Source organism: Ornithorhynchus anatinus, chromosome 2 (genome assembly GCF_004115215.2).
Source record: "Ornithorhynchus anatinus isolate Pmale09 chromosome 2, mOrnAna1.pri.v4, whole genome shotgun sequence".
Lineage (NCBI taxonomy): Eukaryota > Metazoa > Chordata > Mammalia > Monotremata > Ornithorhynchidae > Ornithorhynchus > Ornithorhynchus anatinus.
The window spans coordinates 38,195,222-38,217,726 of record NC_041729.1 but is presented as its reverse complement, the minus strand read 5'-3'; the positions used below and the strand labels follow the sequence as shown (position 1 = coordinate 38,217,726).

The following is a 22,505-nucleotide window of genomic DNA, read 5'->3' as shown; positions in this document are numbered from 1 at the left end:
TCATATTTATAAAGTGTCCACCCCAGACACCCCAGACTGTAAGCTCGTTGTGGGCAGGGAATGTGCCTGTTTGTTGTTGTAGCATACTCTCCCAACCACTTAGTACGGTGCTCTGCACACAGTAAGCGCTCAGTAAATATCACTGAATGAATGAATGTGTGTGTAGAACACTTGGGAGGGTACAGTATAGCAGAATTGGTAGATATGTCCCCTGCCCTCAAGTGGCTTATAGACTAGAGTCCCTTTGCCACACAGAAAATGAGGATTGAGACACGGGACCAGTGAAATATCTGTGACCTCTCTCCGTTCTTCCATGGTGAGTGATAGAGAAATCTGTGGACTGGCTCAGAGTGTTCTGAGTGAGCACTTGAGTGCAGAGCACTGTATTACAACAGGGAACATTCTGAACCAGCTATAGGAATGGTAGTTCCTAATGTAACAGGCACTAATGAAGAATGGCTGTTGCATTAGGATTCTATTGGTTCATCAACTAATAAGAATAATTATTGTTGTGTTTGTTAAGCATCTATTGTGTTCCAGGCACTGCACTAAGCGCTGAGGTGAATACAAGCAAATGAGATTGGACACAGTCCCTGTCCCACATCAGGATCACAGTCTCAATCCCTGTTTAACAGATGAGGGAACTGAGACGCAGAGAAGTGAGGTGACTTGCACAAGGTTACACAGAAGACAAGTGGCAGAGCCAGAATTAGAACTCACAACCTTCTGACTCCCAGGCCCAGTGCTTCTATCCACTACGCCATGAACGTAGGGACCGTACTGGGAGTTGAAGAAGACGTACCTATTCAGAGCGGTGTTGCCTAGCGGAAAGAGCATGGGCCTGGGAGTCAGGGGACCTGGGTGATAATCCTGGATCTGCCACCGGCCTGCTGTGGGACCTGGGTCAAAGTCGTTTAATATCTCTGGGGCTCAGTTTCCTTATCTGTAAAATGGGGATTCAATTCCTGTTCTCCCTTCTACTTAGCCTGAGAGCCCAATGAGGGACAAAGACTGTGTCTAACATAATTATCTTGTATCTACACCACTTATTTGTACAGTGTTTGACACATGGTTAGTACTTAATAAAAATTATCATTATTATTATTTAAGTACTGATAATGGTACTGGTTAGACTCTCCCCATCCCACCTGACCCTGTAAGCATTGCAGTGAGGGTGAAGCACTGAGAGTGAAGCTAAGGCAGAAATTTGAGAGCTAAGATGATGGAAAGGAAAGATGCCCTTGTTAATTAACAGGCCCCTGATACTGGTGAACAACCTCTAATCCAAAGTTAAACCCACAATCAGGCTATACAAGGATTCCCTACCCCCAAAAGTCTGGACCCAACTTTCTTGACTGAGAAGGAAGAAAACAGATTAATGAGGAGGTTCCCCTTTCCTAATGATTGCATTTAGGTGTGCTCAGGCTGGGAAAAGCCTGGGTAATTCCTCTATTGCAAAAGAGAACTGGTTTCACAGATGCTCAGAAATCTCTTCCTTCTATGGACTTAGGCTGTCGTGCTCTAGCAGATGACCTATCATCCTTAAAATCAACATAGAAGAGAAACTGACTTCTTTTTCCTAGATAGAAGTTCCAGAAATTTATGGAGTACTTACTACGTGCAGAAACACTATACTGAGTGCTTGAGAGGGTAGAGTACAACAGAGTTAGCAAATACTTTCCCTGCCCACAGTGAGCTTACAATCTAGAAACTGGAGTTTAGAGCATGGGAGAGTAGAGAAGCTTCCATGGAGGTGGGGGTGGGCTGACAACTGACTGTAAGTGGAGCCCAGTGGCAACTGAGATCGGGGACCCCTTAACTCTGCAAACCCGGTCACCTGTCTTCCCCCTGGGCTACAGTGATGAATTTATTATTTTGTTTTTGTTTTTAGATTTTTTTCTTTTAAATAGTTTGCCTTACTATGTGCCAGGCACTGTACTAAGCACTGAGGTAGATACAAGCTAATCAGGTTGGATACAGTCCATGTCCCACATGGGGCTCATAGTATTAATCCCCATTTTACAGATGAAGTAACTGAGGCACAAAGAAGTTAAGTGATTTGCTCAAGGTCACACAACAGACAAGCAGAGGAGCCGGGATTAGAACCCAGGTCCTTCTTGAGAAGCAGTGTGGCGCAGTGGAAAGAGCCCGGGCTTGGGAGTCAGAGGTCATGGGTTAGAATTCCGGCTCTGCCACTTGGAAGCTGTGTGATTCTGGGCAAGTCACTTAACTTCTCTGTGCCTCAGTTCCCTCATCTGTGAAATGGGGATTAACTGTGAGCCTCACGTGGGACAACCTGATTACCTTGTATCTACCCCAACGCTTAGAACAGTGCTCTGCACATAGTAGGCGCTTAATGAATACCAATATTATTATTCTGACTCACAGGCCCATGCTCTATCCACTAGGCCTTGATGCTTCTCATTCCCTCATACTCCCTTTGATCTGACTTTTGGCTTCACCCTATTCTCTGTCTCCTCCTCCTCTACCGCTGCTCTCCCTCCTTCACCACCGCCTTCCCTAACCTGGGACTTTGCAGCCCCAGCCAGATCAGCTGTTAGCTCTCCTGAGCGGTTGCCACTTGGACTCCTCTCCTGCCTCTCACTGTAACCCAACCTACCCATCCAGAGCCCAGAGCCCCAGCCCCCAAAGCAAAGATTACCAACTAATCACACAAACAGGCCAGGTCTACCCAATCAAGTGGAGGTCTGGCAAGACATCCGGTGAATTTAGGACATGTAGTTAGCCATTTCCTGAACTATTTCCACAGAAATGGTTACCTGCCATCCATGCAATTTACTTAAGCCCATTGAGATCAGGCCAAATTTCTCTCAGAAAGTTTCAAGCAACTTCCAAATCCTTAGCCTCTCTCAAATCTGGAAGGAGGAGAAGGGGATGCAGATCCATTTCCAATTACCAGGGAACAGAACCAAAGTTTAATGGCTTGTCCCAAATTAAATGACACACCAGGGAGGACTCAGAATAGAAACTTACCAAGGAAATCTATCCTTGTTTTCCCTTTTGGGAAGGCATAGAGCGAAATGCCATTGGACGGCATTCTCATGCGGCTGAAGAAATGGATGCAAGCTTGGTGGTCCCTTGTTGTTTTAATCTTACTTCAGAAATCTAAGTACAGTTTGAACCAGGGTGTGGAATAACTGATGCAGCTAGATGTGCAGTGTGGCAGGGAGAGACTATGACTGAATGAACGAGATGGGTGATTCCACTTTAATATTTCAATTACTCATTTACCATCCGGGTGTTAACATTACAGATATGGGATCTGGCCATATAGTATTTTTAAGAAGTTGGGGATTCCTGGACCAAGGCCTCTGCCGTTCGTTGGGACATTTCTGGAATATCGAAATGTAAGTAACAGAAACAGCTTCCCCCCAGGTATTTTAAACTTTTAGCTCATCCACCTATTTCTGACTCAAATTCAGGGTCTTGTATCCCTCAGAAGAGACTGGGTAAGTGGTGCAATGAGGAAAGGAATGGTGTGGAATCAGGGATTGGGAAGGGATCTTTGATCCAGTTTCTCAGGAATGGCATAATGGCTGATTCTTGTTTTCCAAATGTGTTGGAAGAGTTATAACTCTGTTTATTTCCTCCTTGTATACATCCAAGGAAATCAAGAACATCCCCACTGCTAGCTGAATTATCTGGCTGGTTCGGCCACAGAGAGAAAAAAATCAATTAATGATGTTTAATGCGCATCTTCTGAGGGTTAAGGACTGTATTAAGTGCTTGGGAGAGTACAATATCATAGAATTCGTAAATACATTCCCTGCCCACAACGAGATTACGGTCTAGAGGGGGAAGCAGACATTAATATAAACAAAAATAGTAACTAACAATAATGACGGCATTTGTTCAGTGCTTACTATTTGTCAAGCACTGTTCTAAGCTCTGGGGTACATACAAGCTATTCAGTTTGGACACAATTCCTGTCCCACATGGGGTTCACAGTCTTAATCCCCATTTAACAGATGAAGTAACTGAGACACAGAGAGGTTAAGTGACATGTCCAAGGTTGCACAGGAGACAGTTGGCAGTGCTTGGGTTTAGAACCCAGCTCCTCTAACTCCCAGGCTTGTGCTTTTTCCATTAGGGCACACTGCTTCACACTAGGCCGTGCTGAACAACTGAACTGTTTAACTGTGCTAATAATAATAATATTTCTTAGGTGCTTACTCTGTGCCAAGTACTGTGCTAAGCACTGGAGTGGTTACAAGGTAATCAGGTTGTCCCACATGGGGTTCACAATCTTAATCCCCATTCATAGATGAGGTGACTGAGGCACAGAGAAGTGAAGTGGCTTGCCCAAGGTCATACAGCAGACAGACAGCAGAGTCAAGATTAAAACCCTCATCCTCTGACTCCCAAGCTCGTGCTCTGCCAACTAAGCCACACTGCTTCTCCTAGCATGCTGTATACTAGGCTATAGTCTCTTTGGCCATAAATTAGTTTTGTTTGTAAAAACTTTCACAATATAGTACACTTCTTCCCTCCCACTCTCCATCTGCTCCACCAACAGCATGCCTGATGGGATTCTTGGTCCTGAAGTCACCCTAACTCAACCAAGGATCTTTCATATTTGACTCTATTATCGTAGATGCCTGCCCAATCCCCTACCTGATTGGGGTGTGGCAGGCCCAGCCTTAGTGTCTGTATGGTGAGGGAAGGAAGTGAATCCTGGCCCGAATTACAGGACATAATCAAGGCATGAGCTGTGCAGACAAGTGTATGTATTTCACCTAAGAAAGCACTCTATAAATACCACTGATTGAGTATATTTATATGACATTTTTAATATTTTCATATACATATGTATGTGTGACTATATAATAGCATTATTATTGTTATCGTGGTATTTTGTTAAATGCTTACTGTGTGTCAAGCACTGTTCTAAGCCTGGAGTAAATACAAGCTAATTCAATTGTACACAGCCCCTTTCCCACATGGGGCTCACGGTCTAAGTAGGAAAGAAGAGGATTTAATGCCCATTTTAGCACTGAAGGAACTGAGGCACAGAGAAATTAAGTGACTTGCCCCAGGTCACACAGCAAACAGTTGTCAGAGCCAGGCTTAGACCCCAGGTCTGCTGACTCCCAGACCTGTACTCTTTCCACTAGGCCATGCTGCTTCTATATTTTTCAACATTGAATTTAAAAATATAAATTCAGAGTTTTGGCAATTGAGGTTGGGTCCTCATCTGGGGAGCAGCATCTTGTAGTGGAAAGATCACGCAGTATGCGCTTAACAAATACCATTAAAAAATATATATCCTGGGCCCTCTCTGTAGCTAATCTGTCCTAGGAAGAGGAAAGCAGCTGTTGCCCTACTACAGCTCATAGGGAGATGAATTAAATTATAGACTAAGCAATCCTAATCAAGAACACTAAAATAAGTCCCCAAAACAGGACTCGGTCCCTCACCGCACCAGGCAGTTGTTCTGAATGTGACTATCCACATCCTTCCTTCTATTCTAGAGATTGGAAAGGTAGGTCTTATTCCTCCTCTGCTGGGGTGGTATGTGGTAAACCCTTCAGACATTGCCTGATGACCCTGTGGACCCTGGAGCTCCTGTTCTTAGACGTTCCCCTTCCTTTTTTATAGCTCTAACAGCTGGTTGGAACCTCTAGACTGTGAGTTGCTTTTGGGCAGGGAAAGTGCCTGTTAATTCTGTTATATTGTACTCTCTCAAGAACTTAGTACAGTGCTCTGGACTTAGTAAGTGCTCAGTAAATATGATTGATTGATTGACTGAACACCTGCCTTCATTCTATGGACTGTCTCCCTCTGCACCACAATATCTGGTATCTAACCAAATTCTTCATTCTTGTTCAGGGAGTTTTTGAGTTTGACAAGAAGTGCTATGAAAAATATGGTAAAGTGTGGGGGTAAGTATTTCCCAGTAAATCTTCCCAACATTTTTTGAATGGCATTTGTTCTGCGCTCACTATGTCCCAGCGACTTTACTAAGCACTGCTGTATATACCTGCTAATCAGGTTGGACACAGTCCATGTCCCCAAGTCTTAATCCCCATTTTATAGACCAGGTGACTGAGGCAAAGAGAAGTTAAGTGACTTGCCCAAGGACACATGCTGGACTCTGCCCAAGGCTTTAGATCTGAGGATGAGATCTTGAAACATGGTTAAGCACACAGCAACCAGTCAGCTTCTGCTGCTTAAGCAGGATACACACACACACACACACATTCACACACAGAAAGGTAGAGAAATTCTGTGGTTAGTATTAACTGATTCCACACTCAAAAAAAGCATTCTGAGCAAAAAAATTCTAAAGAAAATAGTTTCTCATAGACAACAATATAAGGTTCATTAATGCATTCCCAAGATCTAAAAAATGGAGCAACACATCATATCTACAGTATATTTAAAAACAGTGATAAAAGTAGTATAGTATAATTATATAAGTAGCAATGTAAACAGATATAAAAGATTTTGAATTACATCAGTGGCATTTATTGAGTGTTTACTATATGCAGAGCAGTGTACTAAGCACTTGGGAGGGTACAAAACAGCAGAATTAGCGGATACGTTCCCTGTCCATGATGAATTTACAGTCTAGAGGGGGAATCTTGTATTTACATGCATGAATACATAATTTTCAAAATGTTCTCTTTCATATTTAATTCACTAAAAAGACTCCTTGTCCTAACAAACAAGAAAACTTCTTTCAACTAATGGTAAAATGAAATGGACTTTAATTACTTTATTCAAGTCAACCAAAATACTTCTCTGGTAGGATAGGAGAGGATCGGAGCTATTTAAGCAAAGAAACCTTGGCAGCATTATCTAAAGCAGTAAAATAAATACCGGCATGAAAATCCAGGAGTGCTATTTTGAGAGAACACTAAAAGAGTAGCATTTATATCTACGGATAGCTGAGTGGGTGTGTATCAATCAGTGGTATTTATTGAGTCCTTTCTATGTGCAGACCAGTGTGCTTGGTGCTTGGGCGAGTACAATACAACTGAATTAGCAGACATGTTCTCTGCCCATGGTGATTTTACAGTGTAGAGGGGGAGACAGAAATTAGTAAGAATGACTAATTGATAATGTATAATTTAAAGATATGTATGTAAATTCTGTGGAGTTGAGGGTGGGGTGATTATCAGATGCCCAAAGGTCAAAAGTCTAAGTGCACAGATGACACCGAAGGGTGAGTGAACCCAGGAAAAGAGGGCTTAAACAGAGAAGGCCTCTTTGGAGATGTGACCTTAATAATGCTTTGAAGGTGGGAAGAGTGATAGTCTGGCATATATGGAAGGGAAGGGAGTTCCTGGCTAAGGAGAGTAGGTAGAAAGGGGTCAGTGGCGAAATGGGCAAGATCAGGGCACACTGAGTAAACTGGTGATAGAAGAGCAGAGTGTGCAGGCTGGGCCGTAGTAGGAGAACAGTGAGGTGAGGGATAATGGGGATAACTGACTGAAAGCTTTAAAATCAGTGGTAAAGAGTTTAAGTTTAATAGAGTGGTGGATGGGGAGCCACTGGAGATTCCTGAGGAGGGGAGAGATATAGACAAAACATTGTTTTAGAAAAATATGTGCAGCAGAGTGAAATGTTGGACTGGAGTCAGGAGAGACAGGAGGCTGGGAGGTCAGCGAAGAGGCACATGCAGTTGTCAAGGTGGGATAGGATGAGTGTATCAGCATGATAGCAGTTTGGATGGAGAGGAAAGAGTAGGTTTGAGCAATGTTGTGAAAATAGAATTGACGGGATTTGGTGACTGAGTGAATATGTGGGTGGAATGAGAGAGATGAATCCAGGACCAACGCTTGTTCTCCCTCCCTGTTAAACTGTATGTACCTAGTTGGTGAGTGTGTGAGGTGGGGTGGAACGGGACATCATTGGAGTAAAGGATTCAGAGAAGGTGGACAGTGAAAAGATCGTCAGGGACATCCACGTGTATATTCAAGTCCCCAAGGATCAATGTAGGGATGGAAAATGACAGGAGGAATGTGAGGAAAATATCAAAATGGTTCAGAAAGTTGGAGGAGGGTCCTGGGGCAGGCGGTAGATGAGTGGGACTAGTAATTGGACTGGGTGGTAGAGATAGAAGATGTGGACTTCAAAGGAAAGGAAGGAGAGAGATGGGGAAGGTGGGATGGTACAAAAATGGCATTGGACGGCAAGATGAAAGCCCACTTCTCTCCTCCCCAGTAAGTCTGGGGGGTGGGAGAAGATGAGGTCCCCTCTAAAAATAGAAGCAAGGGAGACTGTGTCATCTGGGGAAAGCCACGTTTCAGTGTTGGTGAGGATGGTGAGGAGGAGCACTGAGTGATTGGGTCAGGAACAGGTCAGTGATGAAGGGAAGATTTCCCATGATGGAGTGGGGGTTCCACAGGCCACACTTGGCTGAGTCTGGAGTAGGAGGGGTGCGTGGGGTGGGGATGGTGTGAGGGGTAGGAAGGGGGTGGGATGGGAGTGAGCTAGCAGAGGCCAGTGCCATGGGGAGGGGTTGAGGGGCAGGCCCGGGACAGGATGACAGGGATAGGGTGGGAGATAGGATGGGAGTACATTGAGGAGGGAGGAGGTGTTCTGGAGGGCAGAGATGGGAGGATCAGAGACGGAGAAAACTGAGGGCACAAGGAGGGTCCGGGAGGCTCCGGGAGGGGAGCTAGGGTGTAAGAGCAAGGTAGCAAGGTAGAATGTAAGAGCATGGGAAGCAGCATGGTATAATGGTTAGAGCATGGGCCTGGGAGTCAAAAGGTCATGGGTTCTAATCCTGAATTCCATCACTTGTCTGCTGTATGGCCTTGGGCAAAACACTTCACTTGCCTGTATTTCATTTACCTCATCTGTAAAATGGGGATTAAGACTGTGAGCCCCATGTGGGACATCGACTTTGTCCAACCTGATTTAATTGTATCCACGCCAGCGCTTAGTACAGTGCCTGGCGCTTGACAAATACCATTATAATTATAATCATTATTATTAATCTGGAGCTGCAGCAGTTGATCCTGGGTCTGCCACTGGTCTGCTTTGTGACCTTGAGCAAGTCACTTCACTTCTCTGGCCCTCAGTGTCCTCATCTATAAAGTGTGAGTCCCATAAGGGACAGGGACTGTGACCAATCCGATTTGCTTGTATCGACCCCAGGGCTTAGTACAGTGCCTGGCACATAATAAGTGCTTAACAAATACCATTATCACCATTATTACAATTATTATTATGATCTGTAGACCCAGTGGCCAAGGCAGGTTCTTCTAGTAGGAGGTGACTCCGACCCTCCCACCTGGGGGAAATCCACAAAGTCTGGGATGAGATTTGCGGGTCATTAAAGTGTCTGTCCAGAGTGAATGGGCCAGCACTGTCAAGTTGTTGTTGATGGGTGATCCCTCGACACATCTCTTAACCCCCTGGGGAGTCCACAGAGTCCGCAGTCCTACTTCTTTTGCCTCAGCCCAGTGTCTCCGAAGGGTGGCAGTCCCAAGGCCCCAGTGCACGGTTGGGGGAGAGGGTGTCCCCTCCCTTGGTGGAGTTCTAGACTCCTGTTGCGCTTGGGGGAGGGACCCAGGAGGCCGGTGTCTCATCCCTCTGAGCAACCCCGGGCCTCTGTTGGCGGGCCTCAAGGGACCATGACTCTCCCCTTGCTCAGTCCTCTGGTCCCCACGTGTAGAGGGTGACCCTTCCCTCAGGCCTGAGCCTGGGCCTCCAGGGTGAGGGGTTAGGGGCTGGTCCTCCGAGGGCGGGAGGGTGGAGAAGACACTCTCCTTGATTCAGTCTACGGCCCCTCCCTTGTGGAGTGGGTTCTGGGGTGGTGGGTGGCCCCTCTCTCTGGAAAGGTCAGAGGTGGGGGGCGTTGGGTGGGGAGGGGCCAGAAGGCTCAGCACACCCTCCTTCTGTCACAGACTTTACCCTTCTGCAGGTGTGGAGGGAGTTGGGGGGTAGGCGGGGGAGGAGATCAGCAACCACTGTGCTTGGCTCTGGAAGGAATGCCCCAATTTAGACCTCTGTCACTGTCGCTGCTGCCTCTCACATTCCTACTGCCATGTTGGGAATTACATTATTACATTAATCAAATTCTTGTATATGAATATATAAATTGTAAAATATATAAACTGTAAAATGGGCATTACCTGTGAGCCTCATGTGGACAACCTCATTACCCTGTCTCTACCCCAGCGCTTAGAACAGTGCTCTGCACATAGTAAGCGCTTAACAAATACCAACATTATTCAATTGTCCTTCCTCTTCTACGGTGTTACTGATTGTGAAATTCCATCCTGGTGTGCAACGGTGACTGAAAAGATTAATGCCTGAAAACCACCTCTTTCGGCATCCTTTACTAAGCTTGTGGGTTTGTCCCTTATATGACAGACCTATTTTCAAGCCTGCCTCGTGGTCCTCTGATCTTTGCAAAGGCTCTGCCCGAGAAGCAGCACCCCCTCTCCCGGTGACTGCCTTCCAGCCTAGTCCATCGTCACACTGCTATCTCATCTCACATTATGTGAGACTCTAGTTTCCGGTGCCTGTCAGTTATTTGTTCGGCTCCCAACAAGGTTGCATGTGCTCCCTTTAGGTTCATGATACTACCGCTTCCACGAATCTTCTTTACAGTTCTGTAGCTTCATGTCCCATGACTTACAGTCATTTTTACAGTGATTTTACCAGTGGACAGTAACAACCCAGTAATCAATTTGGGCAGCAAGACAGATACTATTTATTTTCCTGACAACCAAAGTTAAAAACAAAAAACAAAAGCACTCTAAAAATAGTCCAAGCATCATCCCTTAGGTTCTGCCAGCAGTAGCTTTAAAAGTGCCTTTTTTTTTTGTATTCAAAAACGATTTCATCTTTAGATAACAGGGCAGAACTTTAGCAACTCTGATATGTCTGTATTGTATTTGACCCTGATTGTGTCCCTACTTTTGATTTTCTACAGCCTACAATATCCCAGGCACTGAGGGATATTGATTGGATTGAGGGATGCTATCTTTCGCCTGCCTGCTGAGAAATTGTTGTAGCACTGATTAAGGTGATGGGGAGAAAAAGGGGCCGACGGGCTCAGAGAGCACCGTTAGTCTCTTCCCACGATGACAACTGTGATCCAACCTAACTGGGATGCTCCTTTATAAAGTCCAATTTGAGGGAAGTTGATAATTTAATTGGAAATCCTGAGATTTCAAAGCCAGGTAGCCTTTCCCGTGTCCCTTCTTAGCTCTCCATTGTAACAGTGAGATTTTATTTAAAAAGTAAATATTGTGACTTGGTGGAAAGAGAGATTGGGTTATAGTCGACTCTTATTGTGTGCAGGCATTCAGAAGAATTCATTTGATTAGTAAATTACTAAGGCTCTCCTGCTCCGAGGATTTCTCTGAAATGCTCATTAAAATTTTCATTTTCTTGGTTGTCTGTTCTAAATAGGATTTTTGATGGTAGACAGCCAATCCTGGCCATTCTGGATCCTGACATCATCAAAACTGTTCTGGTGAAAGAGTTTCACGACTCTTTTCCAAACCGACGGGTAGGTTCCCACGCCTGAAGAGATTTTCTCTGCAGATATCTACCGTGATTTCGGCTTTCTCAGTGACATCAATCCAAAAGTTGCCTTGAGTTCTCCCTTCAGTGTCAAAGAGAGTTCACTTTCTTTGACTGAATCTTTCATTTTTTGAAAATAATATTTGTTAAGCGCGTACTACATGCCAGTCACTGTCCAAAGCTTTGGGGTAGATACAAGATAATCAGGAGGGACACAATCCCTGTCCTACATTGGACTCACAGTCTTAATACCCATTTTATAGATGAGGTAACTGAGATACAGAGAAGTAACTTGCCCAAGGTCACACAACAGGCAGGTGGTTGAGCCAGGATTAGAACCCAGGTCCTCCATTCCCAGGCCTGTGCTCTTTCCACTAGGACATGCCGCTTTTCAGGGAGTCTTCTGCTTTCTCTCTCTCTCCCACTGACCAAACATAATAGTATTAGTATTTGTTAAGCGCTTAGTGTGTGCAGAACACTGTCCTAAGTGCTGGGGTAGATACAGGGTAATCAGGTTGTCCCACGTGAGGCTCACAGTTAATCCCCATTTTACAGATGAGGTGACTGAGGCACAGAGAAGTGGAGTGATTTGCCCACAGTCACACAGCTCACAAGAGTCAGAGTCGGGAATTCGAACCCATGACCTCTGTCTCCCAAGCCCGGGCTCTTTCCACTGAGCCACGCTGCAGTATTTTCTTTGGCCACCCGTGACTGTAACACTTGAGACTGTGTTCCTAGCCAGCGCCTCTGCTTGGTTGGCCCACAGCGGATGTTCTTAGTGTGATCCTTTAAAAACCATGCTGGAAGCCAGAGAGTTCTTTGTCATTGCCAGCAGATGAGAGTGATAGTGCTGATGGCAGCTCTCTCCATGGCAAAATGACAGCTGGGCTACTTCTGAAGAGCGAGGTATGGCCCGTTATAAATGATTCTGTTAAACATTGGCTTCCTCAGTAACGGACTTGGCTGGGATACAAAGGCAGCACCATTTGCTGCCCAGGGCTTTGTCCTGGATCTTGCTGATCGTTCAACCCCCGGGACCTGTGGGTACAACCCTGATCTCTGTTCAGGAGCCCATCTATGGACAAGTGCTAGCAAGGAGCCACGAACCAAGGTGGAGCTCGGGGCCAGTAGGAGATGCCGTGGAGGGGAGTCAAAAAGCTTTGGCTCTTCATTCACCCCTCCCACTGCCCGAAGAAAATTGAGGGATGTTGGGAAAGATGCCATTCTCAGAGGCCCCGCACCTTTCCAGCTTCAGTATATTTGGCAAAGATATTGACACCCTCAGTGCAATTTCGGGTGCTGGATTATTTTCTCGGAAGAGACTAACTGGTGCTCAATAGTAATAATCGCGGTGTTTGTTTAGTTCTTACTATGTGCCAAGCACTGTTCTAAGCACTGGGGTAGTTACAAGGTAATCAGGTCGGACATAGTCCCCGTCCCACATGAGGTTCACACCCTTAATCCTCGTTTTACGTACGAGGTAACCGAGGCACAGAGAAGTTAAGTGACTTGCCCAAGGTCATGCAGCAGACAAGTGGCAGAGTCAGGATTAGAACCCTCAACCTCTGACTCCCAAGCCCGTTCTCTTGTCACTAGGCCATGCTGCTTCCCGTAATCTGGGCTCAATCTCACAGATTTCCGTTCTGTCCTACTGCCTTTATTTTTATTGGAAAGATTTTCCTATTCATAATTGATTTAGGATTTCACTTAACATGCGCTATCAAACCCCAGTTCAGTCCGTGAACACCGTAAACCTGCAACAGTCATCCTGTCCTTTCTGAAATCACATCTCCTCCAAAAGTCAATCTTCCCAGGCTTCTCTAAGAGCCAATCCTCCCAGAGTAGTTCTCAGACACCATGGGTGAACTAAAATGTAATAATAATTGTTGTGGTATTTGTTAAGTGCTTACTATATGCCAGGTTCTGTACTAAGCACTGGGGCAGATACAAGCAAATTGTTCTAGACACAGTCCCTATCCCACATGGGGTTCCCAGTCTTCATTCCCATTTTGCAGATGAGGCAACTGAGGCACAGAGAAGTGAAATGTGTTGCCCAAAGTCACGCAGTAGACGTGGCAGAGCCGGAATTAGAAACCAGGTCCTTCTGACTCCCGGGCTCGAGCACTATCGTTTTAGGCACAATACAGTCAGTCCTCACTAGGGCAAACCTGAAAGCTGCCTGCCCTGGACTGGGTTCCACCTGTTGACTCACTTTCTCTTTCGTAGAACTTTGGTCTAAATGGTGGCTTGGACTCTAGCCTCACCATCGCCGAGTATCACACGTGGAAGAGGATTCGCACCATCGTCTCCCCGACCTTCACCAGTGGGAAACTTAAGGAGGTGAGGTCCATGACCCTACTGCCCTGGCTGGCGTGTGAGTCACAGATGGAGCAAAGGTTGGACGAATGGCCTCTGCCCAGCCCTTAGCTGCAGGGAAAGTGACTTTTCTGTTCCCTCCCTGTTCCCCAGCACCCGAGCTGTTCCGTTTCTGCAGGATCTAGCTCATTTTCTATACCTATCCTTCCTTTTAGCATTGTCAACCACTAGGACAAAAAGTCTCAGGCTTCAAGGAGTACTGTAATAGTCACCATCTTTGTACCAAAAAAGCCCAAATCAAGATTTTTCTGAATGATTTTTAGAGAAATTTGCAGCCCCTAAACTCTCACTGTTATTCCCCCAGCAACACTGCTACCCCCAGCCAAGTGATCCCCTCTCCACCTTCCTCCGAGGTTCCAGTAACTCCTCAGCCAGTCGTTTCTATTCAACGAGCACTTACTGTGTGCAGAGAAGTGTACTAAGGACTTGGGAGAGCAAAATATAACAATATAACAGATATATTCCTTGCCCACAACGAGCTTACATTGTAATAATAATGTTGGTATTCGTTAAGCGCTTACTATGTGCAGAGCACAGTTCTAAGCGCTAGGGTAGACATGGGAATCAGGTTGTCCCACGTGGGGCTCACAGTCTTAATTCCCACATTACATATGAGGTAACTGAGGCACAGAGAAGTGAAGTGACTTGCCCACAGTCACACAGCTGACAAGTGGCAGAGCCGGGGTTCGAACCCATGACCTCTGACTCCAAAGCCCGTGCTCTTTCCATTGAGCCCCGCTGCTTCTCGGGAGACAGACATCAATATAAATAATTACAAATATGTGCATAAGTGCTTTGGGGCTGGGAGGGCAGCTGAAGAAAAGGCACAAGTCAGGGCGACACAGAAGGGCCCAGGAGAAGAGGAAAGGAGGGCTTAGTTCATTCATTCAATAGTATTTATTGAGCGCTTGCTATGTGCAGAGCACTGTACTAAGCGCTTGGCATGTACAATTCAGCAACAGATAGAGACAATCCCTGCCCAATGACGGGCTCACAGTCTAAACGGGTTAGACAGACAGCATAGCAAAACAGAAGAAAACAAAAACAAGACAACAACATCAAGATAAATGGAATCAAGGAGATATACACCTCATTAACAAAATAAATAGGGTAATAAATAATATATACAAATGAACAAATGAGCACAGTGCTGAGGGAAAAGGAATGGGGAAGAGCAGAGGGTGGGGATTTGGGGAGTGGAGGGTGAGCAGAGGGAAGGGGGGCTCAGTCTGGGAAGGCCTCCTGGAAGAGGTGAGCTCTCAGTAGGGCTTTGAAGAAGGGAAGAGATTTTGGTTGGATGTGAGGAGGGAGGGCATTCCAGGACAGCGGTAGGACGTGGGCCAGGGGTCACGGCAGGATAGGCGTGAACGGGGGACCATGAGGAGGTGAGTGACAGAGTAGCAGAGTGTACGGGGTGGACAGTAGAAAGAGAGAAGGGAGGTGAGGTAGGAGGGGGCAAGGTGATGGAGAGCTTCGAAGCCAAGAGTGAGTAGTTTTTGTTTTGTGTGAAGGTTGATAGGCAACCACAGGAGGTTTTTGAGGAGGGGAGCGACATGTCCAGAGCGTTTCTGTAGGAAGATGATCGTGGCAGTGGAATAAAGAATAGACTGGAGTGGGGAGAGACAGGAGGAAGGGAGATCCGAGAAGAGACTGACACAATAATCCAGTCGGGATATTATGAGAGCTTGTACCAGCACGATAGCTATTTGGATGGAGAGGAAAGGGCGGATCTTGGCGATACTGTGAAGGTGAGACCGGCAGGTGTTGGTGATGGATCGGATGTGTGGGGTGAATGAGAGAGCAGAGTCAAGGACGACACCAAGGTTGCTGGCCTGTAAGGCGGGAAGGATGGTCGTGCCATCCACTGTGACAGGGAAGTCAGGGAGAGGACGTGGTTTGGGAGGGAAGATAAGGAGCTTAGTCAGGGAAGGCATCTTGGAACTCCTATTTGGCAGGTTTGGGGAGCCAGGGAAATATGGCCACGAGGAGAGTACCCGCTCTCCCAGTAACATGTGGAAAAGGGACTATCTGAAAATTTACAGCACTCGTACCACCAGTGGTAGGAGTGAGAGATGAGGTTCTCTGGAGCTGGGCATAAATCAGGATTCAGTCTTCCTGCCAGCCCTAATGTAGGATTGTCTTATCACACGGTGGGTTATGCCATACTTTGCCAGTGGGACTGACCAAATGGCCCCTCTAAGGATAAAGAGAAGATGGGAATTTGCCAAGGTGGGATTAATTTGAGCATTAGGGCAGGGCAGTAATTAATGGCTTTGGGGGTTCTAGCCAACCACTGGAGAGGTGTAAGGTGGGTTGGTAGACTAGTACCCCTCAGCCTCAGTGGCAGTTGTGGTAAACACGATGACCACAGAGATGGAGGAAGAGTGTTTAGCTTCCAAGACCATCCCAGTTGAGCTGCCCCTTCCGAGATGTGCAGTGGGATTTCCCAGGGTGGCAGGAAAAGTTAATCACCAAGCCATAGCAGATGTATCTAGAAGAGCCAGTTGTGACATGGCTGAATGTTTAGACAGTTTCAGAACCTCACCACAGGCCACGAGTTTGACAGATCAATTCCTTAAGTGGGGTAGACATTTGGGTGGAAACTAAATTTCCTCTCTTAACCGTGTTTCTGTAATTAATAGCAAGGGGTGGATGTGGGGAGGGAATTCAAATCAGAGAGTCTTGCTCCTATTATATTATTTGTTTAAAGGCAGTCATTGAATCCCATGGGTACTCACACCTTCTCCACTATTGCCCTTATGAATTTATCTTTATTGTCTCTTACTTCCTCCTATCTGAAATTTATTTTTCCATCCATCATATTTCATTCCTCCCAAGCTATCTTCTCACTGTGCCTCCTATCCAACTCTCCTCCCTCTGACTCATTGCCTCTCCTCCTCCCTTTGTCAAATATTGTACTGTTCCAACCTCTCGGTTCAATGCCCTACCCGCTGTAAGCACATAAAAAAACACATTTATATCTATAGATTGTAAAGTCCTTGAGGGCAAGGATCATGTCCGTGAATTCTGCTGTATCCTCCCAAGCCCTCAATGTTCTGCACATAATTATTAAGTGCCGTCGAGCCACATAATAAGTACTCAATAAATTCTATTAATTGATTTATTTAAATATGAGCCCTCAAGGAGTTAATTCCCTGTGTCCCTTTAGAGCAATCCAAACATAGTTGAGGGCTGAGTGATTTTGGATTATGTTTCAGATGTTCCCAATCATCAAACATTATGGAAAAATTCTGGTGCAAAATATTGACAAGAAGGTGAAGAAGAATGAGCCAGTGAATATGAAGGAGTGAGTAGGGGATTTCTCTGTTTACCTATCCTTTAGGATGGTATTCTCCCAAGGGCTTAGTACAGAGCTCTGCACACGGTAAGTACTTAGTAAATACTATTGATCGATGGACTCTCTGGGACATGGGAGGAAAAGTAGCTTGTATGCATAGTTTTCTTGGTCAGAACAAGAGGGTCTGGGAGGTCTAGACTGTAAGGTCATTGTGGGCAGGGAATATGTCTGTTATATTGTAATATTGTACTCTCTCAAGCGCTTAATACAGTTCTCTGCACACAGTAAGCAGTAAATATAACTGACTGACTAAAGTGTGTGGAGGGGGAGACTTCTCATAGATGCTGAACATTGAGCTCATTGTCAAGATGCTCTCAGTTCCTGACTAGCGTAGCCCCTTGGGAATGGAGGGAGACCTAGAAAGTGACCCTGAAGAAACACTGAATCCTGAAAATTATATCAATGCGAGCCATGGTCCTCATTCTGATCCGACAGCCCTTTGGGGAGGTGGTTTTTAAAGCCTGAGGTTAATGTTCAAGTCGCTCTAAGAATGTTATCTACTCCAGGCTGTGAAGCTGGCTTGAGCATTAGAAGTTGTGAGCTGGGAATGTGTCTACCAATTCTGTTGTATTGTACTCTCCCAAGTGCTTAGAACAGTGCTGTGCAAACAATAAGCGAGTGATAAGTACCACTGACTGATTGATTAGAAGTTAACTCAAGCAGATTGTTCCAGTCTCTGCAACATGGTCATTAAAGCATCCCAGAGGCCATACAGAAATGCGGGTGAGCTGACTTGTTTCAGGCCGTGGCTCCTCCTCCCAGCCCTGTATTTCCCGTACTCTCAGAGGAGTGGATCTACCCGTGCCCTTGAGACAATAGGTTGGCAAAAGTAGCCACCTCCTATGAGAACCTGACATTCCATCCCAAGTGATGGATCCCCCTCTACACTGTAAGCTCGTTGTGGGCATGGAATATGTCAATTTATTGTTATATCGTACTTTCTGAGTGCTTAGTACTGAGCTCTGTGTCTAGTACATAGTCAATAAATACAATTGGCTGACTGACTGACTGACTGACTGACTGGTAACTTAGGCCTGGCTTTCCTGAGGTAACTGGCTTCTTAGGGGAATAATAAAGAGGTTTTTCTTGGCAAAAATGTCCCGTTCCATGAAGGTCCAGGAGGATGTTACAGTCTTGTCGACTGGATCTCTTTCTAACCTGAGTTCTCTGTCCTTCAGGATCTTTGGGTCGTACAGTCTGGACGTGGTCACCAGTACCTCCTTTGGAGTGGACATAGATTCGATGAACAATCCCAATGACCCTTTTGTTAAACAGATCAATAAGTTACTGTCTTTCACTTTTTTAAGCCCTCTGCTCCTGCTCACAGGTAGGATAATCAGCCCTCTTTGCCAACCTAAGGCCCATCCAGAGGGGAAGCCTAAGAAAGAGATATTCTGTAGATCCCAGTTATAGAGAAAAAGCTAGAAACTCTGAATCTGCAGGTATGTTTCCCACAGGTAGCACCGAGGGCAAGACGTTTAATCGAGCAGAAGATTAGACATCCCTCAAGTGTGAGATTGTTGTCTTTAGTAATACTAATGGTATTTATGAAGCATTTACTATATGTCCGGCGCTGTGCTAAGCACTGGAGTAGATTTGAAATAATCAGGTCTGGCAGTTCCTAGCCCTCATGAGGTTCCCAGTCTAAGAGAAAGGGAGAATGGGTATTTTATCTTCATTTTACAGATGAGGAACCTGAGGTACAGAGAGGTTAAATCGCTCAAGGTCACACAACAAGTATGAGACTAGACCCCCAATTTCCAGATTCCCAGTCCTGGGCTGCTTGATGCCTAGCACCTGAAAAAATAATGATAATAATAATTGTGGTACTTGCTTACTTTGTGCCGAGCACTGTTCTAAGCACTAGGGTAGATACAGAGTAATCAGGTTATCTCATATGGGGCTCACAGTGTTAATCCCCATTTTATAGATGAGGTAAGTGAAGGACAGAGAAGTTAAGTGGCTTCCCCAAGGTCACACAGCAGACAAGTGGCAGAGCTGGGATTAGAACTCACATCCCTTGAATGCTTAACAAATAGCAAAAGGCCAAGTTACAGGTCCTCACCCTTCTTAAATCTGTGCTACAGGATAGAGTGTCATTGTGTCAGTTTGCAAGAGTACGTAGTTATGAGAAAGTGCATTCTTGGGATAGAGTCAATAGTATTTATTGAGCACGTTCTGTGTGCAAAGCACTGAGCTGAAGGAGAAGACCCAATTGATCCCAGTCCTCTAGAAGCTTGATAGAGTGAATTAGGGGGGAAAAAATCACTTTTTTCATAACATTTGACATCACTAGGCCTGTTTGCTATGTCTAGAGGTTTCTGCTCTTAATTACTTCTTCAACCTAGCCCTGCTTCCAGCTTTTAGCCAGATGTAGACAGACCCTAGTATCTCTAACTAGTTGAGAAAACAGTCACTTTGCAGAAACTCTGAATATCTTTGTTTTCAGTGGTAAGGGATTAATTGATTTGTGAGAGCCCCAGAAACTCCCCTCCCCTTAGTTTTTCCTCCGAAGACTGTTCCCCTCATGCCCAGCAATCTGAGCTCCAGAGAGCTGTTCACTTGCACGTGCCATTCACGGATTCCCTCTCTCATTCCTTTCAGTGGTGTTTCCTTTCCTCGTGCCAGTTTTCGAAAAGATGAACCTGTCACTGTTTCCCCGGGAGTTCTTGGAATTCTTTGTTGGCGTCACCCGCAACTTCAAAGAGAAGAGGCAGAAAGGTGTCCACACGGTCAGTCCCACTCTATCACTCCCAAATCAGTGGCCCCTAAAGCAGTAGCATCCAGCTTCCAGGCTGTAATAATAATAATGACAACAACTGTGGTATTAATTAAACACTTACTATGTGCCAAGCACTGTACTAAGCACTGGGGTGGATACAAGCAAATCGGCTTAGACACAGTCTCTCTTCCATGTGGGGCTCACAGTCTCAATCCCCATTTTACAGATGAGGTAACTGAGGCCCAGAGAAATGAAGTGACTTACCCAAAGTCACACAGCGGGCAAATGGTCGAGCCAGGAATAGAACCCATGACCTTCTGACTCCCAGGCCCGTACTCTAGCCACTGTGCCTTGCTGCTTCTGTGTAGAAGCATCATCTGTAAAATGGGCATTAAAACTGTGAGCCCCACATGGGACAACCTGATCACCTTGTATCCCCCAGCGCTTAGAACAGTGCTTTGCACGTAGTAAGCGCTTAACAAATACCACCATCTATTTTATTTTTTATTTAGAACCAGGTTCAAGCCACAGTCAATCAGTGCTCTTTACTGAGGTTTACTGTACTAAGCACTTGGGAGAGTACAATATGACAGATTTGGTAGACACGTCCCCCTCCCACAGGGAGCTTAAAGAGACAGATAGTAAAATAAATTACAGCTATGTATGTAAATAATGTGGGGCTGAAGGTGGGGTGAATATCAAGTCCTTAAAGGGTACAGATCCAAGTGAACAGGTGATACGGAATGGATAGGGAATTGGGAAAATGAGGGCTTAGTTGAGGAATCCCTCTTGGAGGAGATATGATTTTAATAAGACTTGGCCCAGGGTGGAAGATGTAAGGGAGGATCTGGGAAATACTGGTGAAGAAAAACCCGCAGGATTTAGAGGAACCCATTCCATGCCTGCTCTTCTGAATCTTCTTCCTCATTTCCAGGGAAGAGTGGATTTTCTGCAACTGATGGTTGACTCCCAATCCTCAGACAGCAACCCTGAACCCAGTGAGAAGGATCACTCCTACAAAGGTAATGCTACGATAGCGGAAAGAGTTCTCTCAGATAGGATCCAGAATACAAGAACGGCTCGTCAATGATTTTCTAGTGCAGGTCCTTGGCAAAGGTCCCGTGGCCCTCTGAAGGGACAGAGAAAAAGGGAGAAGGAGATAGGGCCTCCTTGGAGGGCATCATGGCAGGGGTAGCTCCGTGCAGGCCAAGATCATGAAGGAACAGCCACCAGCTCCACATCTAGAAATGGGTAGAAGCATCTGCCAGGAGGCAGCACTGCCCCAGGAATGGAGGAACTTGACATCGTAGAAATGGCATCACAGGTTGAGGCCAGAGTCTCCTCCTGGCAGGAACCCAGCCGATCGAGGAGCCAGCAGCGACCCTAGCTGTGGAGACAGTTCCAGCAGCATCACTGCTGCTGCCCCCCGGAAGCAGGAATCCCAGCTCAGATGGGGCAGCCTGCAGGGACAAGGATTCTGCAGCACTCTCTGTCAACATACCAGAATGCCATCTCCAAGAAGGGATGGATTATAAATTATTCATTTGTAATATATATAGTGATAATAATGGTATTTGTTAAGCACTTACTTTGTGCCAAGCACTGTTTTAAGCACGGAAATAATGGCACTAGTTCAGCACTTACTATGTGCCAAGCACTGTTCTATATATTAGGCTATATATAAGTTCATCAAGTTGGGCACAGCCTCTGTCCCACGTGGGGCTCACAGTCTCAATCCCCATTTTTACAAATGAGGTAACTGAGGCACAGATGAAGTGAAGTGACTTGCTCAAGGCCACATAGCAGACAAGTGGTGGAGCCAGTATTAAAACCCATGACTTTGACTCCCAGGTCCGTGCTGCTCTATTCGCTGAGCCATGCACTTTTGGTTAATGTCTGTCTCCCTCTCTAAACTAAGCTTGTTTGAACGGGGAACGTGTTGAAGTAGTATGGCCTAGTGGATAGGGCACAGGCCTGGGAGTCAGAAGGACCTGGGTTCTAATCCTGCTCTGCCACTTGGACAAGTCATTAAACTTCTCTCTGACTCAGTTACCTCATCTGTAAGATGTGGGTAAGAGTGTGAGCTCCATGTGTGACAGGGACTGTGTTCAACCTGAATAACTTGTATCTACCCCAGCATTTAGAACAGTGCTTGGCACATAACAAGTACCATAATCATAGTTATTATTATGACCCTCTTAAACGCTTAGTACAGTGCTCTGCACACAAGTAAGCATTCAATAAATACTACTGATGATGATGATTACATGGGGCTTCCCCGGGTCCCCATATTTTGGGCTGGGGGCAAGGCCTCGGGTTGTCGGCTACATTTTGAAGACCAACTCCCAGCTATAACATTGGGTTTTCTTTACAAACCACTTCTTAAGTCATTGCTGAAATGCTTCTGGGGTTCAGTGCTAGTGCAAAGTTGTCCTGACAGATTGCTGCCGCTATCCCATTGCTCTTAGATTTAATCCTTCTGGTTTGGCTAACCAGACCCACATCCCGTGGGTCTAGGGGCTGCAAAAGAGTGCCAGA

At 45.7% G+C, this 22,505-nt stretch overlaps 1 protein-coding gene across 1 annotated transcript in view; it reads left to right on the top strand.

The window, feature by feature from the left end:
* The window catches only part of LOC100082275 (cytochrome P450 3A21-like), a 36,891-nt gene that overhangs the window by 364 nt on the left and 14,022 nt on the right, over positions 1-22,505 (top strand). Inside the window, exons 2-9 of the mRNA XM_029057503.2 lie at positions 3,275-3,368; positions 5,851-5,903; positions 11,398-11,497; positions 13,738-13,851; positions 17,106-17,194; positions 18,424-18,572; positions 19,850-19,977; positions 20,902-20,989. Of these exons, the coding sequence (XP_028913336.1) occupies positions 3,275-3,368; positions 5,851-5,903; positions 11,398-11,497; positions 13,738-13,851; positions 17,106-17,194; positions 18,424-18,572; positions 19,850-19,977; positions 20,902-20,989 (815 nt within the window). The remainder of the gene's footprint in view (positions 1-3,274; positions 3,369-5,850; positions 5,904-11,397; positions 11,498-13,737; positions 13,852-17,105; positions 17,195-18,423; positions 18,573-19,849; positions 19,978-20,901; positions 20,990-22,505) is intronic.